We start from the raw sequence: 23,168 nt of genomic DNA, 5'->3' as shown, positions 1-23,168 counted from the left end.
TTTTCATGTGTCACAAAATGTCTTCTTTTTCTTTTCTTTTTCAAACCTTTATAAACATAAAAACCTTTCTTAGCTCATACAAAAACAGAATAACAGGCCACGTTTGATAAATGTCTATTTTTGAGCCACCCTATTAGCTTGCTTACAGGTTGACAAGATAGGCAAAGCACTAAATAGGCAGGAAATCACCACTGAAAAGCACATAAAAAACATTAAGGCTCTTGAGCAGATTCCTAGATGTAAGCCCAGCTGCCTTCTGGGATACCTTAGTGCTAGATATCAAGCCACATCCAACTGGCTGATGTTGAGTTCATTGATTTTCTAACTGAAATATGCAGAGTGGCTGAACTGTTGGAAAATATATGCACTTTGTACAATCAGAGGTGATATAATTTTAGCGATAAATACATCACTGTTGGTTTTTCTGTGATAGTCCTATATCATTGAAGTAGCTAACATATATAGAGTGCTTTCCATGAGCTGGGAATTTGTCTAAGCACTTTAACTGCAGTAACTTATTTAATTCTCACCAAAGAAACCTAACAGGTGGGTATAATTGTTGTTCTCATTTTACAGATTTTACCTTTCAAAATTCTTTCACTATTTATCTGGTTTATATTGTCGTGTGTGTGTGTGTGTGTGTGTGTGTGTGTGTGTGTGTATTTGTCTAAACAGAAGGAAAAGTGTATTAGTAATTCACTGATATGATAGACCATGGCCACTATTATCAACATCCCAGACCCATTCTTCTTTTCACATCCACTTAAATGATCTGAAGTAAAAGAGAGAAAATGTAAATATTCTACCAACCTAATGAGTACACAATAGGTATTACAACTATGAGCATTACTCTCAGTACCTGTGCCATGGGGTCTGAGAAAGCATTTGGTGAACTATCCTTCTCATATAACCTTCCAAACAGAGTTACTGTCAAGATAGGTCCAGATAGTGGCTTCTGGCTGCACAAGCGTCCGTCACTTGACACCTATTTAAAACACAGGGAAGTTGACTGAGAATAACTTTCAGTTATACAACCCCACAACATACTCTTAAAATTCAGTACAACTGGATGAAGAACAGTAAAAATAATGGCCAGATTCTATTCCATCTGAAATATGTGAAATGGTACAGAGTATAAGAAAAATTGGAGCTATGGAATTGGCACTGATTCATTTATTATTGAAATGCCCATAATCTATATCTTATAATTTACTCTGAGTGAGCATCTGATGAGTTAATAAACATAAAACAATGGATATGAGAATAAATAAGAGAGAAATCTTGTTCTCTCCGACAAGAAAAAGACTCCTCCAAAGGGTCAGGCGGGCTTGACTAAGGGGGTTTTGGGCTGAGCCTCTATCATCCCTGACACTCACTCACCACAGCCTTCCTACCTGCCCATTGTCCCCAACTCCCCATAGCAACTGTTTGGACGAGGAAAGGGGAGTGAGAGTGGAACCTGCAGGAAAAGTCAGTAGGAGAATGTGGCTGGACAGAGCACTTGCGCAGTAATAAATTATTTCTTCCATATTAACAAAAAAAAAAGGTTTTGCTTTCTTGCCAATTCAGCGACTGTCTAATTCTCTCTCAGCTTTTCCTTCTTTCCTTTTCTCTGATGGTCACACGGTGCCCTAGGCCATCCCTCCCCAGTGATACAAAGAGGCTTCCTCTGGTGGGACTGGTCCTGAAACTCTTCTTGAGTCTTCTTTCTACTTGACAGACCTTAAACACCCCAGCCCACTCCCTGAAGTCCCCACAATAAGATATATTTCTTTATTCTCAAGGACACGCTCATTTTTCTCTAAGGGAATTTTAGACAAGAGATCCCATGTCCTCAGTGTCCTTGGTGAGCCCTAAGGACAATTTTACCCTTTCCAAATGAAAATTTTCATGATATCTGTAAGTACTTGGGCAGCTCTTCTACTCAAAAGATGCTTCCTCTTACGTAAAATGAGTTGGCAATATTAAGCAAAAAATCGTACCTGAAATTCTCCAGGTGCAAGCTGAATTTCACTCAGCAGCACCTCAGGGAAGACATACTGGGTTTCAAAAGTGCCACTGAGGGAGAACATTTCAAACCTGGTGGAAGCAGTTTCAACTGAATCACCACAAGTGTGTAAGTCCGTTGTTTTACACTTCAACAGAGTACAAATCTAGGAACGTAAAAACAAAACAATAAGTCTTAGGAAAGCCAGTTGGAACATTCTCTTGACCTAGAAAAAAGTGCCTATGCCCCTTTGTTTATAATGTTTTTTATAGTATTACTTCCTCATTAGATTAATCTGGTTTGTTGCTGAATACTATTGCAACTAGTAATAAAAATAAAGGACTTCAGACCCTAGTGCTTTCTGCAGTTCACTGTAAACAGATTAAACCACGTAAAGAAATAATCAGATCCTTGGTCTACAGTCATGAACAATTATACCCTAATTGTTTTCAAGTTAGCCATGCTTTTAATAATCAAAAGTGTTTGATTATTTTAAAAAAGTTTAGACACTAGTTTAATTTCTACCTTAGTGCCTATTTCTAACAATGAAGGAACTTTACATTTGTACTGAGTCCTAGAGTTGATCTAGAGACAACTCTTGTGATCTGGAAAAGTCACATATTTTATACCTGAGCAGGATAATGATAACAGCTCTCGTTATCCTACGTAGTTATACTATACTACACTACACTACATAGCTATTTGCATGTAAATTTAAGTGTATGAATCACCTCACCATGCAGATGCAAAGTCCCCAGAAGGAAGATCCATCTTCATTTAACTCCATCTGTACTGCATCTTCAAAGCTTTACTCCAAGCCACCTTTATTTCTTGCCTGACTAAACCAATAGCCCCTAACTGGTCTCCCTGCTTCCACTTTTGAAGTTGGAGAGCAAGCGTTTTAGGGCAAGTGTTTCAAGATGGGATACAAATAACTTTCAGATAAAGGTAGAATGAACACATGCTTCAATTTTGTTCCCTTGCAATCCTACTAAAACCAACTTTATTATTATTATTATTATTATTATTATTATTATTATTATTTTTGGAAGATCTAAACCCACAAGGTTAGGAGAACAGGAGGATAGATTATGGCACAAGTTTAGAAGTTGGGGTGTTGATGCAAAAATGGTAACTGAGGAAGCAACCCAAGTGTCCATCAACAGACTATTGGATTAAGAAGATGAGGTACATATATACAATGGAATATTACTAAGCCGTAAAAAAGAATGAAATACTACCATTTGCAGCAACGTGGATGGACCTAGAAAATATTATATTTAGTGAAATAAGTCAGACAGAGAATGTGGAATCTAAAAAATGATACAAATGAATGTGTATTAAAAAAAAAAAGAAACAGATTCATAGATATAGAAAACAAACTTGTGGTTACCAAAGGGAAGAAGGAAGGTGCGAGGGACAAATTAAGGGTATGGGATTAACAGATACACATTACTATACATAAAATAGATAAGCAACAAAGGTATACTGTAGAGCACAGGGAATTATACCTATTATCTTGTAACAACCTATAATGGAATATAATCTGCAAAAATACTGAATCACTATGTCGTACACCTGAAACTAGCACTATATTATAAATCAACTAAAGTTCAATGTAAAAAATGGTAACTGATTTAACAGACCTAAGAAAACCAAGTTCTGAACTAGCTGTGGGGAAAGCTAAGAATCAACCTATCTACACTGCAGAATACTCAAAAGTTTCCATCCCTGGAAGTACTAGGTACCTCAGGAGCTGGGAGTAAATTGGGGTTCTTGAAGAAAGGAAAATTTGTGGGAAGTTGTTAAGAATGCCTCAAATACTGAGTCCCCACCCATGCATGGGCAACTACCCTTTCCCTGTTCCAGTAAAATATGGAATATTTATTTCCAGAGAGGGTAAAGCAGACGATGTTTAGATGGAGGTTTTGAAAGACATATTTGAAGGGGATTCCTTGAATGAATCAAACTGAATGGTAAAACCATCTCCCTCCACCCTGCAAGGTCATTTCCCTCACTTGACTCTCTAAATGCTGTCAAAAAGGCATTTACCCTTCAGGAATAGGGTTGCCAGATAAATTACAGGACAGGAGTCCCAGTTAAATCTGAAGTTCAGATAAACTAAAAAAACTAAAACCAGTTTTTAGTATAAATATGTCCCAACTATTGCATGGACATACTTTTTTTTTTTTTTTAAATTTGCTGTTTATCTGAACTTTGAATTTACCTGGGCATCCTGTGTTTTTATTTGTTAAATTATTCAGGAAGGGAAATAGAAGAATTTTGAAACCTGGAAAACCTAATCATCCCAAAGGGAAGTCTCTAAAGACACTTGCCTCAGGGATTCCCCTAATCAAAAGCCCAGCTAGACCGTCCCTCGGTGAAGCTTAAAACTGGCAAGTATCACCCACATGCTCAGAACTTTTAGTCAGTTTTGGTAACCCTAAGAAGTCACCAGATCCATGAAGAAAGCTTCTAAATTTAGAATTTTAAATTCGAAAACCTGTCTGGCACCAGTGGCTTAGCTAGGGGATCACTGGCCAGCAATAATAACAGAGGACTTCGTTTCACTTGACAACACTAACCAACCTCCCAACACCAAGAAGAGACCTACCGCCGATCCCCTCAAGTGGAGCCAAGACTTTGGGGCAGGCAGAGAAGCAGACAAGACTGAGAGGGAAGGATGGAAAAGAGAGAGGAAGAGCTGAGAGATTGCTATCTTGTCTTACAACCAGCTTTTTAAACTTAAAAATAGATCACAAAATAATAAAAAAAATCACAATTTTTTAATTTTAAAAATATGGCAATATAATACCATATATATACACCACGTATATAATGCAATATATGTCAGTATGCTGCATAATATATGATGATATTTATATGGCAATAAATATTCTTCTACAACATAATTTTTTAAACTAATTTCCAATCATTGGACATTTTCTACCTGTGTTTTTTATACCATTTTTTCCCCCTTTCTTCTAGCACCTCAGAGCACTGGTAAGGAGTATTGATTCCGCTGATATTTTCATCCTTTCCTTTCTTGTTGCTCTTTCCCTTAGGCCTATAAAGATAATCATGCTTCTCTCATCTATTGGGAGAACAAAAAACAAAAAAAGCATGGGCCTCTCTGTCTAGCTTCTACCTTGTTTCCTTTCTTCCTGTATCAGACAAGATTTTCGCAGAAGAAATATTCACTCGCTCTTTCAATATCTCACTTCCCTTTGACTTTTCAACCCACTGTAATCTGTCTTTCACTCTATCATTATGAGCCCAGGAGATTTCACCAAAATTATACTCATTCATTCAATAATGGTAAACGTATTGCACAAATACACTTCACAATTTCCTCCTTCTGAGAGTCTTTGCTTCCTTTCCTTCCATGAGAGTTCTCTTTAAGTTCTCCTTTATTTCTCAAACATATTTGCATGTTCCTATTCTTCTGTTTATTTCCTGCCCAAACACAGGAGTTTCAAAAGCTTCCACTTTTAGCTCACTGTTCTTCACTGTTTTAGTCTGCTTTTGCAATTCACTCTTGTGGGTTTACCACCACCTTTTTCCTGCTGGTTCTCAAAACAATATTTCTAAATCTCGTATCTCCCTAAAGTATCAGACCCATATATTCAACAGCCTACTGGATGGCTCCAACTGAATGTCCCCAAAGTAATTAAAAACCAGCACATCCAAAGCTGAATTGAACGTCTTCCCCACTCCCATCCAGTTTGCTCCCCCTCTTGAATCCTGATCTGTCAAAGCATCACATTTCATCCAGCCACTCTTGCCAGAAACCTGGTACATTCTAGACCCTTCATTCTGCTTTCCTGTTCCATGTCAAATTAGCTACTAATGGGGCTTCCCTGGTGGCACAGTGGTTGAGCATCTGCCTGCCAGTGCAGGGGACACGGGTTCGATCCCTGGTCTGGGAAGATCCCACATGCCGCCGAGCAGCTGGGCCCGTGAGCCACAACTACTGAGCCTGCACGTCTGGAGCCTGTGCTCCGCAACAAGAGAGGCCGCGGCAGTGAAAGGCCCGCGCACCGCGATGAAGAGTGGTCCCCGCTTGCCACAGCTAGAGAAAGCCCTCGCACAGAAACGAAGACCCAACACAGCCAAAAAAAATAAAATAATAAAAAAAATTAGCTACTAAGTTTAGTTTTCTAAATATTTCTTGACTCCATACCCTGCTTTTATTCCTACAAACATAATCTTGGTTCAGGTCCTAATAGGACTATTTTAATAATCTAACTAGTCATTTTGTCCTATGTTCCATGATCTGTAGTGCAACCAAAACAATCTACTCAAAAACAGATGTGATCACATCATTCCCCTGCTGAACACCTTCCAACAGAAACCCATCACTGATGGAATGAAGTCCACATCTTAGGAATGAGAGGTAAGATCCTGCAGGATGTGATCCTGCCTCTACGCTCATCTTCCACCCATCCTTGCTTCTTATGCTACATTTTAATGACAGTCAGCTGCTTACTTGTCCCTGCATACCCTGCTTTTTGACATATCCACCCCCTTGCTCAGGCTCTTAACTCCACCTAGAATTCCCTCCCACTTTTTTTCACCTGGATAAAATAGCATAAGTTCAAGCAGCATGTCTTCAGAAACTTCCCTGGGTCCCCAAATTAGGCTAAGTGCAGCTTCTTAGTATTTCTACAGCAGAATATGCCTTTGTTCTATCACATGCCAACCTGTACTGAAATTATGTTCATCTGTCTTTCTCCCCTACTAAATTCCTCAAGAGGAGGGTCCATACTTATTCATCTTCATCACATTAGCACCAAATATATGCCTGATATGTATTTGGCACTCGATAAATGTTTGCCAAAATGAACAAGCTTTGGTAGAGGTGCTTATCACACAGCAAACAAAATGCTACACAGTGGGCATGGTTCCAGCACTCAAAAGGCTTTCGGTCTCGAACAAGTATGTACGTAATTTGACATGATATGTCTTTGAAAAAGTTAAGCATAGGATATTTGGGAGTATATAAAGGAGTTACCTAACCCAGCTGGGGAGTGGGAGTGTCAGAGAAGCCACCTTGGTGAAGATAACACCTGTAAAGCACTATGAGTGTTGAGTAGCTAAGGGCCATCAAAGTTTAAAAAAAAAAAAAAAAAAAGCCTGTTCAAACATCCAGAGGTTCTACAGATGCTGACACACTGTAAATGGGAAATGTCTCAATATGATAGAAGCCCAGGGTACATGGGGGTAGAAGTGAGAGATGAGGACAGAGAGTAGGAAAAAGCACATGTTAAGACTTCCTGTGTCCTTTATGTTAAGGAATTTGATTTGCCAATTAGAAAACAATGAGGAATTTTAAGCAAGTGAGGGAAATAATCAGAAATGGTGTTCCATGATTTTTGTAATTACAGTGTAGAGAATGCACTGGATGGAACTGAAACTATCAATGGAAAGCCCTCTTAGGAGGATGCTGCAATAATCTGGGTGAGATAGGATGGGGGCCACATCAAGGAAAAGAGCAGAATGAGAGAAACATGGAAGCAGCTTTTTCTTGAGGGTTCCATCTCAACTGGCTATAATAGCTCCCCCTTTATGTTGAGGGCTGTGAGACGTCTGAATCTCTGCAGCTATTCTACCGTACATCACAGAGGTCAGCTCTATATGTCTCCGGGACATACTCAGTCTGAAGCTTCTTATAAAACAAGATAGGCATTAGTGACCATAAATGGGAAATGCCTTAATAAGTTCAGGCAGGAAATATTAGAGGTTAATTATTCATTAAAATTATCTGTAATTTGATTAATATATCATTTTAAACACTGGGACTGCAAGTAAATGTTCTGCCTTTTCCCAACCAGTTTAAAATTGGACTGACATCTAAGATTGCAAGTTTTAGCAAGTAAAAATTCAGGATACCCAATAAATTGGAATTTCAAATAAACAACCAATTTTCAGTATACACATGTCTCCCAAAGTGGGACATACTTATAATAAAAGTAATTCATTGTTTATCTGAGATTCAAATTTAACTGGGTGTCCTGTGTTTTATCCAGTAATTCCCCTGCCACCAAAACAATCATTACCTGTAAATAATAGCTCCCTTCCACAGTATGTAATCCATCAAATGCCCCTAGTACATAAACTTCATCTGATCTCTTCTCAGACATCCTGTAACTTAGATGACAGCAGAGATCTTTCTGACAAACTGTGTAATTTCCTGCGACTCCTTTGAGCTCCAAGAAGGTGAACTCATCAAAAAAGATGGTGCCCTTAAATTCCTGGTTTCCCATTGAGGGGGCTTCTATACCACTGGCATAAGAAGTCCAATTCACTACTGCTGTGGGGTGTGGGTGGGAGGCCAGTTGTGAGAGGAGGAGTTTTCCCTCCTCTGTCTTCATATCATAATGAAATGCTCTTGGAGAATCAGGTGCATAGATGCCACTTCCTGGAAATTGGAAACGACATTTAAAACAGTAAAGCAAAAAGGGGTTGCATAGTTGTTATTGTTATTCTAAACTCATATTAACATTTTACTTTCTCTAAGCTATATATTTCATTAATTTCAGTAAAATATGTTGATAAGGACAGAGAGGTGAGATGAAATCCATTAGAGTATGTCACCAAGAAGCCAAGAAGAGAGAGTTTCATGTAAGAAGTAGTGAATTTTGAAAAAAACAAAAGGAGTGTACATTCAAGTTGAATAAATCAATTTATGAAACAATTTAGGTTGAGATTGATTCTACAGCGTGTCACCAGCTAGATGTGCAACCATTAAGAGTTGGAAAACATTGTATTAAGGAGTACATGTTACCTAGAAAGAACATGATTTTTTTTTCCTTTTTTGATTACATCAAAATCTTAAAGATGACACGTTACCTGTCATTTTCTTTGAGGGGTAGTGTAGATTGGATGCAAGGAAGTTGACTCCCATACCCATGGCCCAAGCTGAGTGGAATTCAATAGCTGACAAATGTGGCAAAACATTCATCCAAGCTGTCGGGAAGAGTATGGTGTCCACGTGGAAATCTTTCACCAGAGTCACAGCAGGATCATGGAAGAGAATATCAAAGCACGTGAAAATGCCAAACTTTCCAAAGGTGGTGTTGAAAGTCACGACCTCAGGTTCCTTGGGAGCATTGAACTCATCTTCACCCAAGAAAAGATTTTGCTGCAATAAACAGAAGATGATGGTGGGGGGAAATCTCTTTTAAGAAGTTGGCCCAGATATCACTGCATCTAAAAAAGTGCAAGCTCACATCTATTAAACAGTGCCAATCTCATCTACCACCACTGTCTCTGCAGGGAAAGAGCATTAGAAAATCAAAGATCACTATGCTGATAGGATTACTATGCCTTTGGTTTAATTTCCACATTTGATAGATCTGTAGAAGGGAATCCTTATCTATTAAGACCTTCTCAATTATTAGAGACATAGGAGTGAAACAGATAACTTCTATTTGCCAAGAACACATAACAATTTTCTATGGACAAAGAACTTTCTTTCCTCCTTTCTCTTTAAAACCAAGTCTATCTGGTAAGGAGTTTTTCATTCTAGCCTTGACCCTTTGCCAGGGCATGTCATTAAAAGGACAAAGTCCAAAAGGCAACATTTTATTTCAAAACAGGTAGCTTCTACTGATTATCACATACTCCTAATGACACGTTCCTGTGTTCCTAAATGTACAGGAAACCTCCCTTTTCTAGGACCTTACCACAAATAATCATTACTTTCTATGCTTTGTCTCTCCTCTGCTTTTAAAGTAAGCTTGTTATTATCAACAATGGTGATTTTTTTCCCTTCTTGTCCACTTTATTTTGGTAAGCAATTCAGGAGTTGAATTATTTGCAGATGAATTCTACCTTATGGTAGCGGGCCACCAGTTTCCCCTCAGAATCAAACACCACATCAGTGTTGTATTGGTAACGACCATCAGGGGGACAGTGAGGATCACTGGTATTGCATGGCTTCTTGTCCCCAATATTTGCCACGATGTAGATGGAGTTGTCCTTGGCCAGACAGCTGAGCCTTTCTTGCACTGGGGTGCGGCCAAATCTGGTATGTGTTCATTGGAAGAGGAAAAAAAATCAAACTTAGCGTTTAATTAAATTCAGAATGATAGTTGCCTGAACTTATGTGATATACACAAAAATAAATTCTAAATAGCATAGATAGAAGGGAAGGATTAAAACAAGAAGAGACTTCAGAGGAAGTCCATGCTTGTGGGAATTTGGTTCTAGGAAACTATTCTAGGATAAGACTCCAGGCCATGTATATTCTTATGGCATTTATCATCATCTATAATCATATATTCATTTATGTGCTCATCTTGTATGTCACATCTTATAGATATTTGGGGACAAAACACACATCTCCTGTTCACCGAACACATGCCTGAAAGAAAAGAGGTATTAAAAAATATTTTGAATGAAAGAACAACATTTTGGAAGTAGGATGATTGTGGAAAGATGGCAGAGTAGGAAGCGCCAGGAATCCACCTCTCTACGTCGATAAAACTTGCCCTACAAGAATCTAGCTGACATAATTATTTTGGAAATCTGGAGTCTATTCAAAGACATGAAACTTCGAGGGAAATGCTTGGAAGGTAAATTGCAGTCAGGTTGAGTCAATCTAAGCTCTTAGCTCAGCAGGGGCTGTCCATGCCCCAGCCCTCCAAACCTACCCCATTGCAGGCAGCCATGCAGGTGTCCTTGGAGCAACTTGCTCCAAGTTTGTAGGAGCAGGGTGGGCCCTAAGGACCCTGTCTTCCAAATATCAGGGGTCTGGTTCTGATCACTGATAACTGCTCTGTTCATGGAGGTACACACACAGAGACAGGCCATTATTACATATACTGTTGCAAGTACTTCCCCCACTGGCTGAAATGACTTCTAGGGGATTTAAAGCGCCAGTACCTTCTTTTTTTACCCCTTTTTGGAGCCAGACATTAAAGGACTAGGACATGGAAAAGCAGAATTTAGAAGATCACTGCATATGCCCAGGGAAAGTCATAGACTAAGAAAAGACCTGAGAAGACTTTAAGCTTACTCCCAGCATGGAGACAGCCTACAACAATCAAAACAAACAAACAAAAGACATAAAACCCTGGAGAAGGGGGAGAATTTGATTTCCAGAGTTATCACATTATAAGATTCAGATGCCCACTTATCAATAAAAAATCATAAGGAATACAAACAAACAGGAAAATATGACCCATTCAATGGGAAAAACTAAACCAATAAAAACTATCCTGGAGAAAGACCATATGGCATACCTACTGGACAAAGACTTTAAGACAACTGTCTTAAAGATGTTCAAAGAACTAAAGCAAGACATGGAGAATGTCAAGATAATGATGTATTAACAAAATGGAAATATCAATAAAGAGATAGAAACCCCGCCCCCCCCAACCAAATTCTGGGGCTGAAAATTACAGTAACTGAAACAGAAAATTTACAAAAGAGATTCTAAGACAGACTCAAACAGGCAATGATCTCTAAAAAGGATGAACTCAAAGAGACCCATATTAAGACACATAATCAAACTTTCAAAAGACAAAGACAAAATCATAATTTTGAAAGCAGCAAGAGAGAAATGATTTATAATATACAAAGGATCTCCAATAAGATTATCAGCAGTTTTTAATCAGACAATTTGGAGGCCAGGAAACAATGGGCTGATATATTTAAAGTGTTGAAAGAAAAATACTGTCAACTAAAAACCCTGTCTCTGGCAAAACCGTCCTTCAAAAGTGAGGGAGAAATTAAGATATTCTATGTTAATATTAGACCAGATAGACTTTAAATCAAAAAAGGTTATGAGAAACAAAGGACATTGTATGTTAATATTAATGTCCAGAATACAAAGGGAACTCTTAAAAATCAACGACAGCAACAAAAACCTGATTCGAAAATGAGCAAAAGACAAAGCCAAAAAAATAAAATTAATTAATTAATTAATTAATTAATTAATTAATTTAAAAAAAAACAAAGGGAATTCTCTGGTGGTCCAGTGGTAAAGAATCTGCCTTTCAATGGAGGGGATGCAGGATCAATCCCTGGTTACCACAACTAAGACCCAACGCAGCCAAAAAAATTAAATAAATAAATAGGCAAAAGTCTTGAATAAACTTTTCTCCAAAGAAGATACACAAATGGCCAATAAGCACATGAAAATATGCTCAACTTCATTGATTATAGGGAAATGCTAATCAAAACCATGACAAGATACCTCAAACCCATTAAGATAGCAGCTACTAAAAAAAAAAAAATAGAAGAACAACTGCTGGTGAGGATTTGAAGAAACTGGAACACTTGAGCACTGTTGATGAGAATGTAAATGGTGCAGCCACTGTGGAAACTAGTCTAGCAATTCCTCAGAAAATTAAAAATAGAACTACCATATGATCCAGCAATTACACGTTTGTGTATATATCCAAAAAATTGAAAGCAGGGTCTCAAAGACATGTTTGTACACCCACATTTATAGCAGCATTATTCACAATAGTTAAAAGGTAGAAGAAACCCAAATATCCATCGATGGATAAATGGACAAGCAAAATGTTGTACTATATACATAAAATAGAGTATTATTCATACTTAAAAGGAAAGGAAGTTCTGAACATGCTACATTGTAGATGAACCTTAAAAGCATTATGCTAAGTGAAATAAGCCAATCACAAAAAGATAAATAAGGTACAATTCCACTTATATGAAGTAGCTAGAGTGGTTAATCATAGAGAAAGAAAGTCGAATGATGGTTGCTAAGGGCTGAAGGGAGGGGGAAGTCGGGAGTTATTGTGTTTTTTCCCCAGCTGCATTGAGATAGAAGTGGTATATAACACTGTATAAGTTTAAGATGTAAAATGTGATGATTTGATACATGTATATATTGAGAAGTGCTTACCACAATGTGATTATCCTTCACCTCACAGAATTACAATTTTATTGTTGTTATGGTGAGAACATTTAAAATCTACTCCCAAAGCAACTTTCAAATATACAATACAGTATTGTTAACTATAGTCACCATGCTGTACATTAGGTCTGAGAACATACTATAAGAAAATTTGGTGTCATCTGCTGGCAATATAAGCAAAACCATAGCAATCATCCACAAAACATATCATTGAAAAAGACCAACAAGGATAGGAAACTGCATCTTAAAAAATTATTATCTCAGTGCATTTATATAAAAAATGACCATTTGATAGTTTTCCCCCCTTGTGTGCTTCAAGTCATATCTGAAATGCAGATATAAATACAATACACTGGACCACTTGAAGCGTATTTACCCCATGTCTTTTCAAATCACCTGAAGTGGTAGAATGGACACTTACACATCTTACACTTACACTTACACATGCCTTACATGTCTCAACAAATGACCCAATTTCTTTCCTTTCTATGGCTGAGTAATATTCCATTGTATATATGTACCACAACTTCTTTATCCATTCGTCCATCGATGGGCATTTAGGTTGCTTCCATGACCTAGCTATTGTAAATAGTGCTGCAATGAACATTGGGGTGCATGTGTCTTTTTGAATTACGGTTTTCTCTGGGTATATACCCAGTAGTGGGATTGCTGGGTCATATGGTAATTCTATTTTTAGTTTTTTAAGGGATCTCCATACTGTTCTCCAGGGTGGCTGTATCAATTTACATTCCCACCAACAGTGCAAGAGGGTTCCCTTTTCTCCACACCCTCTCTAGCATTTGTTGTTTGTAGATTTTCTGATGGTGCCCATTCTAACTGGTGTGAGGTGATACCTCATTGCAGTTTTGATTTGCATTTCTCTAATAATTAGTGATGTTGAGCAGCTTTTCATGAGCTTCTTGGCCATCTGTATGTATTCTTTGGAGAAACGTCTATTTAGGTCTTCTGCCCATTTTTGGATTGGGTTGTTTGTTTCTTTAATATTGAGCTGCATGAGCTGTTTATATATTTTGGAGATTAATCCTTTGTCCGTTGATTCATTTGCAAATATTTTCTCCCATTCTGAGCGTTGTCTTTTCATCTTGTTTATGGTTTCCTTTGCTGTGCAAAAGATTTTAAGTTTCATTAGGTCCCATTTGTTTATTTTTGTTTTTATTTCCATTACTCTAGGAGGTGGCTCAAAAAAGATCTTGCTGCGATTTATGTCAAAGAGTGTTCTGCCTATGTTTTCCTCTAAGAGTTTTACAGTGTCCGGTCTTACATTTAGGTCTCGAATCCATTTTGAGTTTATTTTTGTGTATGGTGTTAGGGAGTGTTCTAATTTCATTCTTTTACATGTAGCTGTCCAGTTTTCCCAGCACCACTTATTGAAGAGACTGTCTTTTCTCCATTGTATATCCTTGCCTCCTTTGTCATAGATTAGTTGACCATAGGTGTGTGCGTTTATCTCTGGGCTTTCTATCTTGTTCCATTGATCTATGTTTCTGTTTTTTTTTTTTTTTTTTTAAAGGGAACACTATTTATTTATTTATTTATTTAGGCTGTGTTGGGTCTTCGTTTCTGTGCGAGGGCTTTCTCTAGTTGCGGCGAGCGGGGGCCACTCTTCATTGCGGTGCGCGGGCCTCTCACTGTCTTGGCCTCTCTTTTTGCGGAGCACAAGCTCCAGACGCGCAGGCTCAGTAATTGTGGCTCACTGGCCCAGCCGCTCCGCGGCAGGTGGGATCTTCCCAGACCAGGGTTTGAACCCGTGTCCCCTGCATTGGCAGGCAGATTCTCAACCACTGTGCCACCAGGGAAGCCCTATGTTTCTGTTTTTGTGCCAGTACCATATTGTCTTGATTACTGTAGCTTTGTAGTATAGTCTGAAGTCAGGGAGTCTGATTCCTCCAGCTCCGTTGCTTTCCCTCAAGACTGCTTTGGCTATTTGGGGTCTTTTGTGTCTCCATACAAATTTTAAGATTTTTTGTTCTAGTTCTGTAAAAAATGCCATTGGTAATTTGATAGGGATTGCATTGAATCTGTAGATTGTTTTTGGTAGTATAGTCATTTTCACAATATTGATTCTTCCAATCCAAGAACATGGTATATCTCTCCATCTGTTGGTATCATCTTTAGTTTCTTTCATCAGTGTCTTATAGTTTTCTGCATACAGGTCTTTTGTCTCCCTAGGTAGGTTTATTCCTAGGTGTTTTATTCTTTTTGTTGCAGTGGTAAATGGGAGTGTTTACTTAATTTCTCTTTCAGAGTTTTCATCATTAGTGTATAGGAATGCCACAGACTTCTGTGCATTAATTTTGTATCCTGCAGCTTTACCAAATTCATTGATCAGCTCTAGTAGTTTTCTGGTGGCATTTTTAGGATTCTCTATGTATAGTATCATGTCATCTGCAAACTGTGACAGTTTTACTTCTTTTCCAATTTGTATTCCTTTTATTTCTTTCTCTTCTCTGATTGCTATGGCTAGGACTTCCAAAACTATGTTGAATAATAGTGGTGAGAGTGGACATCCTTGTCTTTTTCCTGATCCTAGAGAAATGCTTTCAGTTTTTCACCATTGAGAATGATGTTTGCTGTGGGTTTGTCGTATATGGCCATTATTATGTTGAGGTAGGTTCCTTCTATGCCCACTTTCTGGAGAGTTTTTATCATAAATGGGTGTTGAATTTTGTCAAAAGCTTTTTCTGCATTGATGGAGATGATCATATGGTTTTTATTTTTCAATTTGTTAATATGGTGTATCACATTGATTGATTTGCATATATTGAAGAATCCTTGCATCCCTGGGATAAACTCCACTTGATCATGGTGTATGACCCTTTTAATGTGTTGTTGGATTCTGTTTGCTAGTATTTTGTTGAGGATTTTTGCATCTATATTCATCAGTGATATTGGTCTGTAATTTTCTTTTTTTGTAGTATCTTTGTCTGGTTTTGGTATCAGGGTGATGGTGACCTCATAGAATGAGTTTGGGAGTGTTCCTTCCTCTGCAATTTTTGGAAGAGTTTGAGAAAGATGGGTGTCAGCTCTTCTCTAAATGTTTGATAGAATTCACCTGTGAAGCCATCTGGTCCTGGACTTTTGTTTGTTGGAAGATTTTTAATCACAGTTTCAATTTCATTACTTGTGATTGGTCTGTTCATATTTTCTGTTTCTTCCTGGTTCAGTCTTGGAAGGTTATACCTTTCTAAGAATTTGTCCATTTCTTCCAGGTTGTCCATTTTATTGGCATAGAGTTGCTTGTAGTAGTCTCTTAGGATGTTTTGTATTTCTGCGGTGTCTGTTGTAACTTCTCCTTTTTCATTTCTAATTTTATTGATGTGAGTCCTCTCTCTCTTTTTCTTGATGAGTATGGTTAATTGTTTATCAATTTTGTTTATCTTTCAAAGAACCAGCTTTTAGTTTTATTGATCTTTGCTATTGCTTTCTTTGTTTCTATTTCATTTATGTCTACTCTGATCTTTATGATTTCTTTCCTTCTGCTAACTTTGGGTTTTGTTTGTTCTTCTTTCTCTATTTTCTTTAGGCATAAGGTTAGATTTTTTATTTGAGATTTTTCTTGTTTCTTGAAGTAGGCTTGTATTGCTATAAACTTCCCTCTTAGAACTGCTTTTGCTGCATCCCATAGGTTTTGGATCGTTGTGTTTTCATTGTCATTTGTCTCTAGGTATTTTTTGATTTCCTCTTTGATTTCTTCAGTGATCTCTTGGTTATTTAGTAACGTATTGTTTAGCCTCCATGTGTTTGTGTTTTTTACATTTTTTTTGCTGGAATTGATTTCTAATCTCATAGTGTTGTGGTCAGAAAAGATGCTTGATATGATTTCAATTTTCTTAAATTTACTGAGGCTTCATTTGAGGCCCAAGATGTGATCTATCCTGGAGAATGTTCTGTGCACACTTGAGAAGAAAGTGTAATCTGCTGTTTTTGGATGGAATGTCCTATAAATATCAATTAAATCTATGTGGTCTATTGTGTCATTTAAAGCTTCTGTTTCCTTATTTATTTTCATTTTGGATGATCTGTCCATTGGTGTAAGTGAGGTGTTAAAGTCCTCCACTATTATTGTGTTACTGTCAATTTCCTCTTTTATAGCTGTTAGCAGTTGCCTTATGTATTGAGGTGCTCCTATGTTGGGTGTATATATATTTATAATTGTTATATCTTCTTCTTGGATTGATCCCTTGATCATTATGTAGTGTCCTTCCCTGTCTCTTGTAACCTTCTTTATTTTAAAGTCTATTTTATCTGATATGGGTATTGTTACTCCAGCTTTCTTTTGATTTCCATTTGCATGGAATATCTTTTTCCATCCCTTCACTTTTAGTCTGTATGTGTCCCTAGGTCTGAAGTGGGTCTCTTGTAGACAGCATATATATGGGTCTTATTTTTGTATCCATTCAGCAAGCCTGTGTCTTTTGACTGGAGCATTTAATCCATTCACGTTTAAGGTAATTATCGATATGGATGTTCCTATGACCATTTTCTTAATTGTTTTGGGTTTGTTTTTGTAGGTCCTTTTCCCCACTTAGAGAAGTTCCTTTAGCATTTGTTGTAGAGGTGGTTTGGTGGTGCTGAATTCTCTTAGCGTTTGCTTGTCTGTAAAGCTTTTGATTTCTCCATCGAATCTGAATGAGATCCTTGACAGGTAGAGTAATCTTGGTTGTAGGTTCTTCCCTTTCATCACTTTAAGTATATCATGCCACTCCCTTCTGGCTTGTAGAGTTTCTCCTGAGAAATCAGCAGTTAACCTTATGGGAGTTCCCTTGTATGTTATTTGTTGTTTTTCCCTTGCTGCTTTCAATAATTTTTCTTTGTCTTTAATTTTTGCCAATTTGATTACTATGTGTCTCGGCGTGTTTCTCCTTGGGTTTTTACTGTATGGGACTCACTGTGCTTCCTGGACTTAGGCGGCTATTTCCTTTCCCATGTTAAGGAAGTTTTCGACTATAATCTCTTCAAATATTTTCTCTGGTCCTTTCTCTCTCTCTTCTCCTTCTGGGACCCCTATAATGAGAATGTTGTTGCATTTAATGTTGTCCCAGAGGTCTCTTAGGCTGTCTTCATTTCTTTCCATTCTTTTTTCTTTATTCTGTTCCTCAGCAGTGAATTCCACCATCCTGTCTTCCAGGTCACTTATCCGTTCTTCTGCCTCAGTTATTCTGCTATTGATTCCTTCTAATGTAGTTTTCATTTCAGTTAATGTATTGTTCATCTCTGTTTGTTTGTTCTTTAATTCTTCTAGGTCTTTGTTAAACATTTCTTGCATCTTCTCGATCTTTGCCTCCATTCTTTTTCCTCGGTCCTGGATCATCTTCACTATCATTATTCTGAATTCTTTTTCTGGAAGGTTGCGTATCTCCACTTCATTTAGTTTTTTTCTGGGGTTTTATCTTGTTCCTTCATCCGGTACATAGCCCTCTGCCTTTTCATTTTGTCTATCTTTCTGTGAATGTGGTTTTTGTTCCACAGGCTGCAGGATTGTAGTTCTTGCTTCTGCTGTCTGCCCTCTGGTGGATGAGGCTACCTAAGAGGCTCGTGCAAGTTTCCTGATGGGAGGGACTGGTGGTGGGTAGAGCTGACTGTTGCTTTGGGGGGCAGAGCTCAGTAAAACTTTAATCCTCTTGACTGTGGATGGGTTGGGCAGGGTTCCCTCCCTGTTGGTTGTTTGGCCTGAGGCAACCCAACACTGGAGCCTACCTGGGCTCTTTCGTGTGGCTAATGATGTACTCTGGGAGGGCTCACGCCAAGGAATACTTCCCAGAACTTCTGTTGCCAGTGTCCTTGTCCTCACGGTGAGCCACAGCCACCCCCTGCCTCTGCAGGAGACCCTCCAACACTAGCAGGTAGGTCTGTTCAGTTTCCCCTGGGGTCACTGCTCCTTCCACTGGGTCCCGATGCACACACTACTTTGTGTGTGCCCTCCAAGAATGGAGTCTCTGTTTCCCACAGTCCTGTCAAAGTCCTGCAATCAAATCCCACTAGCCTTCAAAGACTGATTCTCTAGGAATTCCTCCTCCCGTTGCTGGACCTCCAGGTTGGGAAGCCTGACGTGGGGCTCAGAACCTTCACTCCAGTGGGTGGACTTCTGTGATATAAGTGTTCTCCAGTCTGTGAGTCACCCACCCAGCAGTTATGGGATTTGATTTTTCTGTGATTTTGCCCCTCCTACCGTCTCATTGTGGCTTCTCCTGTCTTTGGATGTGGGGTATCTTTTTTGGTGAGTTCCAGTGTCTTCCTGTCGATAATTGTCCAGCAGCTAGTTGTGATTCTGGTGTTCTCACAAGAGGGAGTGAGAGCATGTCCTTCTACTCTGCGATGTTGTTCCTCCCTCTCCTACCAGACTTCTTGAAATGGAACAAAAGGAACACCCTGGTGGGGATTTTCAGAAGGCCCTAGGAAATTTGGCTCTAGGGAAAGATCATTCAGAAACAAATGAAGTCAATTCAAAATGGAAGTCATAACAGTGCTTGCCCTTTAGAATCTGAAGCTCTGGTATAAGACATGGTTAAATAAGAAAAAATTATGATGTAATGAAATATAAGGTAGATGATTAAGATAAATAATATTGAACTTTGTCAAAATCAAGGTGTCTCTATAAGCAGATACAGTTGTTTGTGTGGTTTTGAGAGCAGTTCCAAAAGAGGAACTCCTACAATTTTAGCAATAATACACTTGGAAAGAAGTGAGCTAACTGACGTGATTCTCTAAAACGTTTGTCCACAGTTTGTATTGTTTTGCTTATATTAAAAATAATAGTGCTACTTTTATCAGACTTCATATTTCTTATTCTAGACTTGATGTAAACCACTTACACAGTTCTGCTATATCACCTCTTAGGTTTTCACCTTAAGCTTTAAGAATTTCGTATATATTAACCTCATCCAGCTATCTTATTCATGTGAAAGGAAAAATTTTAATCTTAAACTGACATGTGACTCTGTTTCACTATTTTCTCACATAGTTTTAAAAGTACAGACCTACATAGGGAAACAATTTTCTGTTCACTGGCAAGGAGTCAGAAGAGGTGAGTTTGGATATGGTTCTTCCTCTAGCCAACCACCGTGTGGCCCTAAGTTACGCTATTCTCTCCACATCATTCCCCCAGTGGAAATTCACATTGAATTTGATCATTTCTATGTTACGTTACAGCACTGACTTTTGTGATATCATAATTCATATTCACTTTCCTAATACACATATCTGTAGGAGATGAAAAATTATAAAACTATCTTGAAACTTAGAGTCAATAGTAAATCTTATACAGTGATCTTTTACAAAGTTTTCCCAGGTAAAGTAAGTTCATGTTCATGGTTAAATTTTCCACAATATGTTTCTTTACCTGTTGGGATTATTACAAGGGATCCAGTTCACTTGAGGGTCTGGGATATCCTCCAAGTATGGGTAGATAGATTCCCTGCTGAAGTTAAAGCCATAAATACCATCTTCTGGAGTCACAATAATATGTGCACCCTGTTAAAAATGGAGCTGAATCAAAATATTTCTCAAATAAGCAAACAGTCAAAAACGGGGCCTGCAAGAGGACCTGAGTGGCTGAAGAACAAACATTCGGGGTTTTTTTTTCCACCTTATTCTTTTGCTTTCTATATTTTTATAATTTATTTTCTTTGCCCAACCACTTTCATTTTCTAATCCCATAGTAATCATTTCTATGTAACTTTTTCATCCTTTCATAGCTGTTAATATTTTTCCAGGCTATTCTCAGGCTTGCCACTCACTGTGGTTGTTAACTATAAACCTAACTCTTCCCTGGATAAACCCTCTCCCTGACCTTTGGCCAATTATTTTGCCTGAATGTGTCAGGATTGATTTATCACTCTCTCCTCCGCCCAACCTTTCCTGCCTCGTACCCCGCAAATGTGATTCCTGCTTCTCAGAAGGGAGCTCTGACACAGTTACCTGAAGGGTGCCAGGCCTAGAGGTACAATGTGAGCTCCCCTGGGCGCCTTCAGTAGGAAGACCATCCTGGAAGCTGCTGTGTGGCCTTTAAGGAAATAGTTGGACTAAGGTGAAAAAGAACCTCAGAATTCTTAATAACCTGCTAATTAATTAATTAATTTGGTTGCTCTGGGTCTTAGTTGTGGCAGGCAGGCTCCTTAGTTGCAGCTTGCCGGCTCCTTAGTTGTGGCATGCGAACTCTTAGTTGCGGCATGCATGTGGGATCTAGTTCCCTGACCAGGGATCGAACCCAGGCCCCCTGCATTGGGAGCTCGGAGTCTTAACCACTGCACTACCAGGGAAGTCCCCTTAATAACCTTTTTAAATCTTTGCATGTAGAAGAATGTATGTTGATAGATATGTCATATGTATATATCCATGACTTTCATCAGACTTTATATATCCCTTGTTTACCTGATCTACGAATAGCTTATTTCAACTATATTCGTCCAAACCACACACTTAAACTTAACCCTTCATTCAACTCAAGAACTTACTATGCATTAACATATGTACTTTTGTCTTGTAATTAGAATGAAGTATGAAGTATATAATACACACTGTATATAATACACAATGCAATTTACGTTTAATCGTCTTGGTGTTATGAAGTAACCTAAAAACCTGCAAACTCTTAAGAGCACAGAAGTACACCAAGGCCACAAACACTCTAAGAATAGCAACTGATCCCTCACCCATCCGTCCTTCACCCTCCATCTGTAGCAGAAAAGAGCAACAAAATTGTTGAATTTACAGCAAGTTCCTCAAAAGTTTGTTGCCACTTAATAACCAGCCGTTCTTTTCAAAATGTTGCTCTCACTACAAGGGAAGCATGTAATAGTGTCTTTGCTCTAATAACTAGGAGCAGGGAGGACTCTGTAAAAGAAGGTCTTGGCTACTTTGACACATATGTCATTCAAAAGTGTAATTGACCCTGACAGTGATTCTGTCTCCTAAGACCCCACCCTTTTCTCTACGTAGAAGCCAGCACACTTGAGAAACGGTACCTGCTTTGATGCTGATGTGATTGCTCCCTCCAAAAGATCCAGATTTTGGTTTATTAATAGCAAGGCCTCTTCATGGGACACCGGTATCAGGGTGGCATTAGGCAATATCACTGCATGCTCATAAACAGCTGCAGTAAACGTATGCAGAGAGCTGGCTTTTAAGACACAGAAAAACAAAATTGCCACATGATCCAGCAACTGAGACATAGTCATGCTGAAGTCCAACGATTGTTGAAAAGCAGAGCAAGCTCTGATATTTACAGGGAGAAAACACAAGCAATCACGTGGTTCCCAGAACTTAGTACTTTAAAAATAAATTACAAAAGCTAAGTTTAAGAAAGCCTTGTGGTTTTACATCACAGATGTAGATGTAATCAGATTTTATGTAACAAATGACCTTCTTTTTGCAAGAGGTTTTGAGGATCAAATAAGAAAATGCATGTGTGTTTTCCTTTGCTGGGGTTGTCATAACAAAGTGCCAACACTGGGCGGCTTAAACAACAGAAATGTATTCTCTGTCATTTCTGGAGGCTAGAAGTTTCAGAGGAAGGGTGTCAGCAGAATTGGTTCCTCCTGAGGGCTGTGAGGGAAAGATCTGTTCACGCCTCTTTCCCGGTGTTTTGCTGTCTTCTCCCTGTGTGTCTTCACCCGGTATTCTCTCTGTGTGCATACCTGAGTCCCAGTTTCCTCTCTTTACAAGGACACGTGTTAATGGATTTAGTGCCCACCCTACTCCAGTAAGATGTCATCTTAACGAATTACATCTGAAATGATATTATTTCCAAATAAGGTCACTTTCTGGGGTACAGGGGGTTAGGACTTCAACACATGGATTTTTGGAATTCATACATTTGAGAACTTCAGCACCTAGTAGTCTATGTAAATAATTTGAAAAATAAATAACTTTTCAATTTTGAAATTATTATTAACATCATCATGCGAATATTTGAGCTTCATACTTTGTTCACTTTGGTTTGCACAAAATGACAAAGAGTCAGAACAAAGGGGAATAGAAAAGGGCTATTCATTGTCCATTCCTATGTAACAGATCACCCCCCAAAAGTAGTGGCTTCTAACAGCAAACGTGTATGATCTCACATTTTCTGTGGGTCAGGAATCCTGGGGCAGCTTGGCTGGGTTCCTCTGGCCCAGGGTCTCTTTCACAAGTCTGCAAAGGCTGCAGTTACCTCAAAACTTGACTGGGGAAAGATTCACTTCTCAGCTCCAGGCTCACACAGCTGATGGCAGGCGTTGGGTCCTCACTGGTTATGGCCCAATAAGTTCTTTGCCACAAAGGCCTCAGGCC

At 38.5% G+C, this 23,168-nt stretch overlaps 1 protein-coding gene across 2 annotated transcripts; it reads right to left on the bottom strand.

The window, feature by feature from the left end:
* Window positions 1–22,075, bottom strand: VNN1 (vanin 1). Of its 2 annotated transcripts, XM_059941937.1 has the most exons (8): window positions 21,863–22,075; window positions 20,239–20,369; window positions 9,824–10,016; window positions 8,840–9,131; window positions 8,047–8,408; window positions 1,983–2,153; window positions 860–985; window positions 1–772 (listed from the first exon to the last, which is right to left on the bottom strand). In XM_059941937.1, exons 1-8 carry the CDS (start codon window positions 22,073–22,075, stop codon window positions 764–766), a joined length of 1,497 nt encoding a protein of 498 aa, XP_059797920.1. In that variant the 3' UTR covers window positions 1–763. The 2 variants fall into 2 exon arrangements, with proteins under 2 accessions (XP_059797920.1, XP_059797919.1); XM_059941936.1 differs by lacking the exon at window positions 1–772 and having other exon boundaries at window positions 803–985.
* Between the last annotated feature and the right edge of the window lie 1,093 nt (window positions 22,076–23,168).

The sequence above is a fragment of the Balaenoptera ricei genome, chromosome 12, assembly GCF_028023285.1.
Source record: "Balaenoptera ricei isolate mBalRic1 chromosome 12, mBalRic1.hap2, whole genome shotgun sequence".
NCBI classification, from domain to species: domain Eukaryota; kingdom Metazoa; phylum Chordata; class Mammalia; order Artiodactyla; family Balaenopteridae; genus Balaenoptera; species Balaenoptera ricei.
This window is presented reverse-complemented; position numbering and strand designations above follow the sequence as displayed.

What these genes read in the sequence shown, in the direction of transcription:
- VNN1 (XM_059941936.1), bottom strand. Translation starts at nt 22,075, where the DNA reads ATGACTATGTCTCAGTTGCTGGATCATGTGGCAATTTTGTTTTTCTGT. An exon ending in TGGTGGCCCGCTACCATAAG is followed by an intron (nt 9,132 to 9,823) that starts GTAGAATTCATC and finishes TGTTTATTGCAG; the next exon opens with CAAAATCTTTTCTTGGGTGA. An exon ending in TTGCACCTGGAGAATTTCAG is followed by an intron (nt 986 to 1,982) that starts GTACGATTTTTT and finishes TGTTTTAAATAG; the next exon opens with GTGTCAAGTGACGGACGCTT.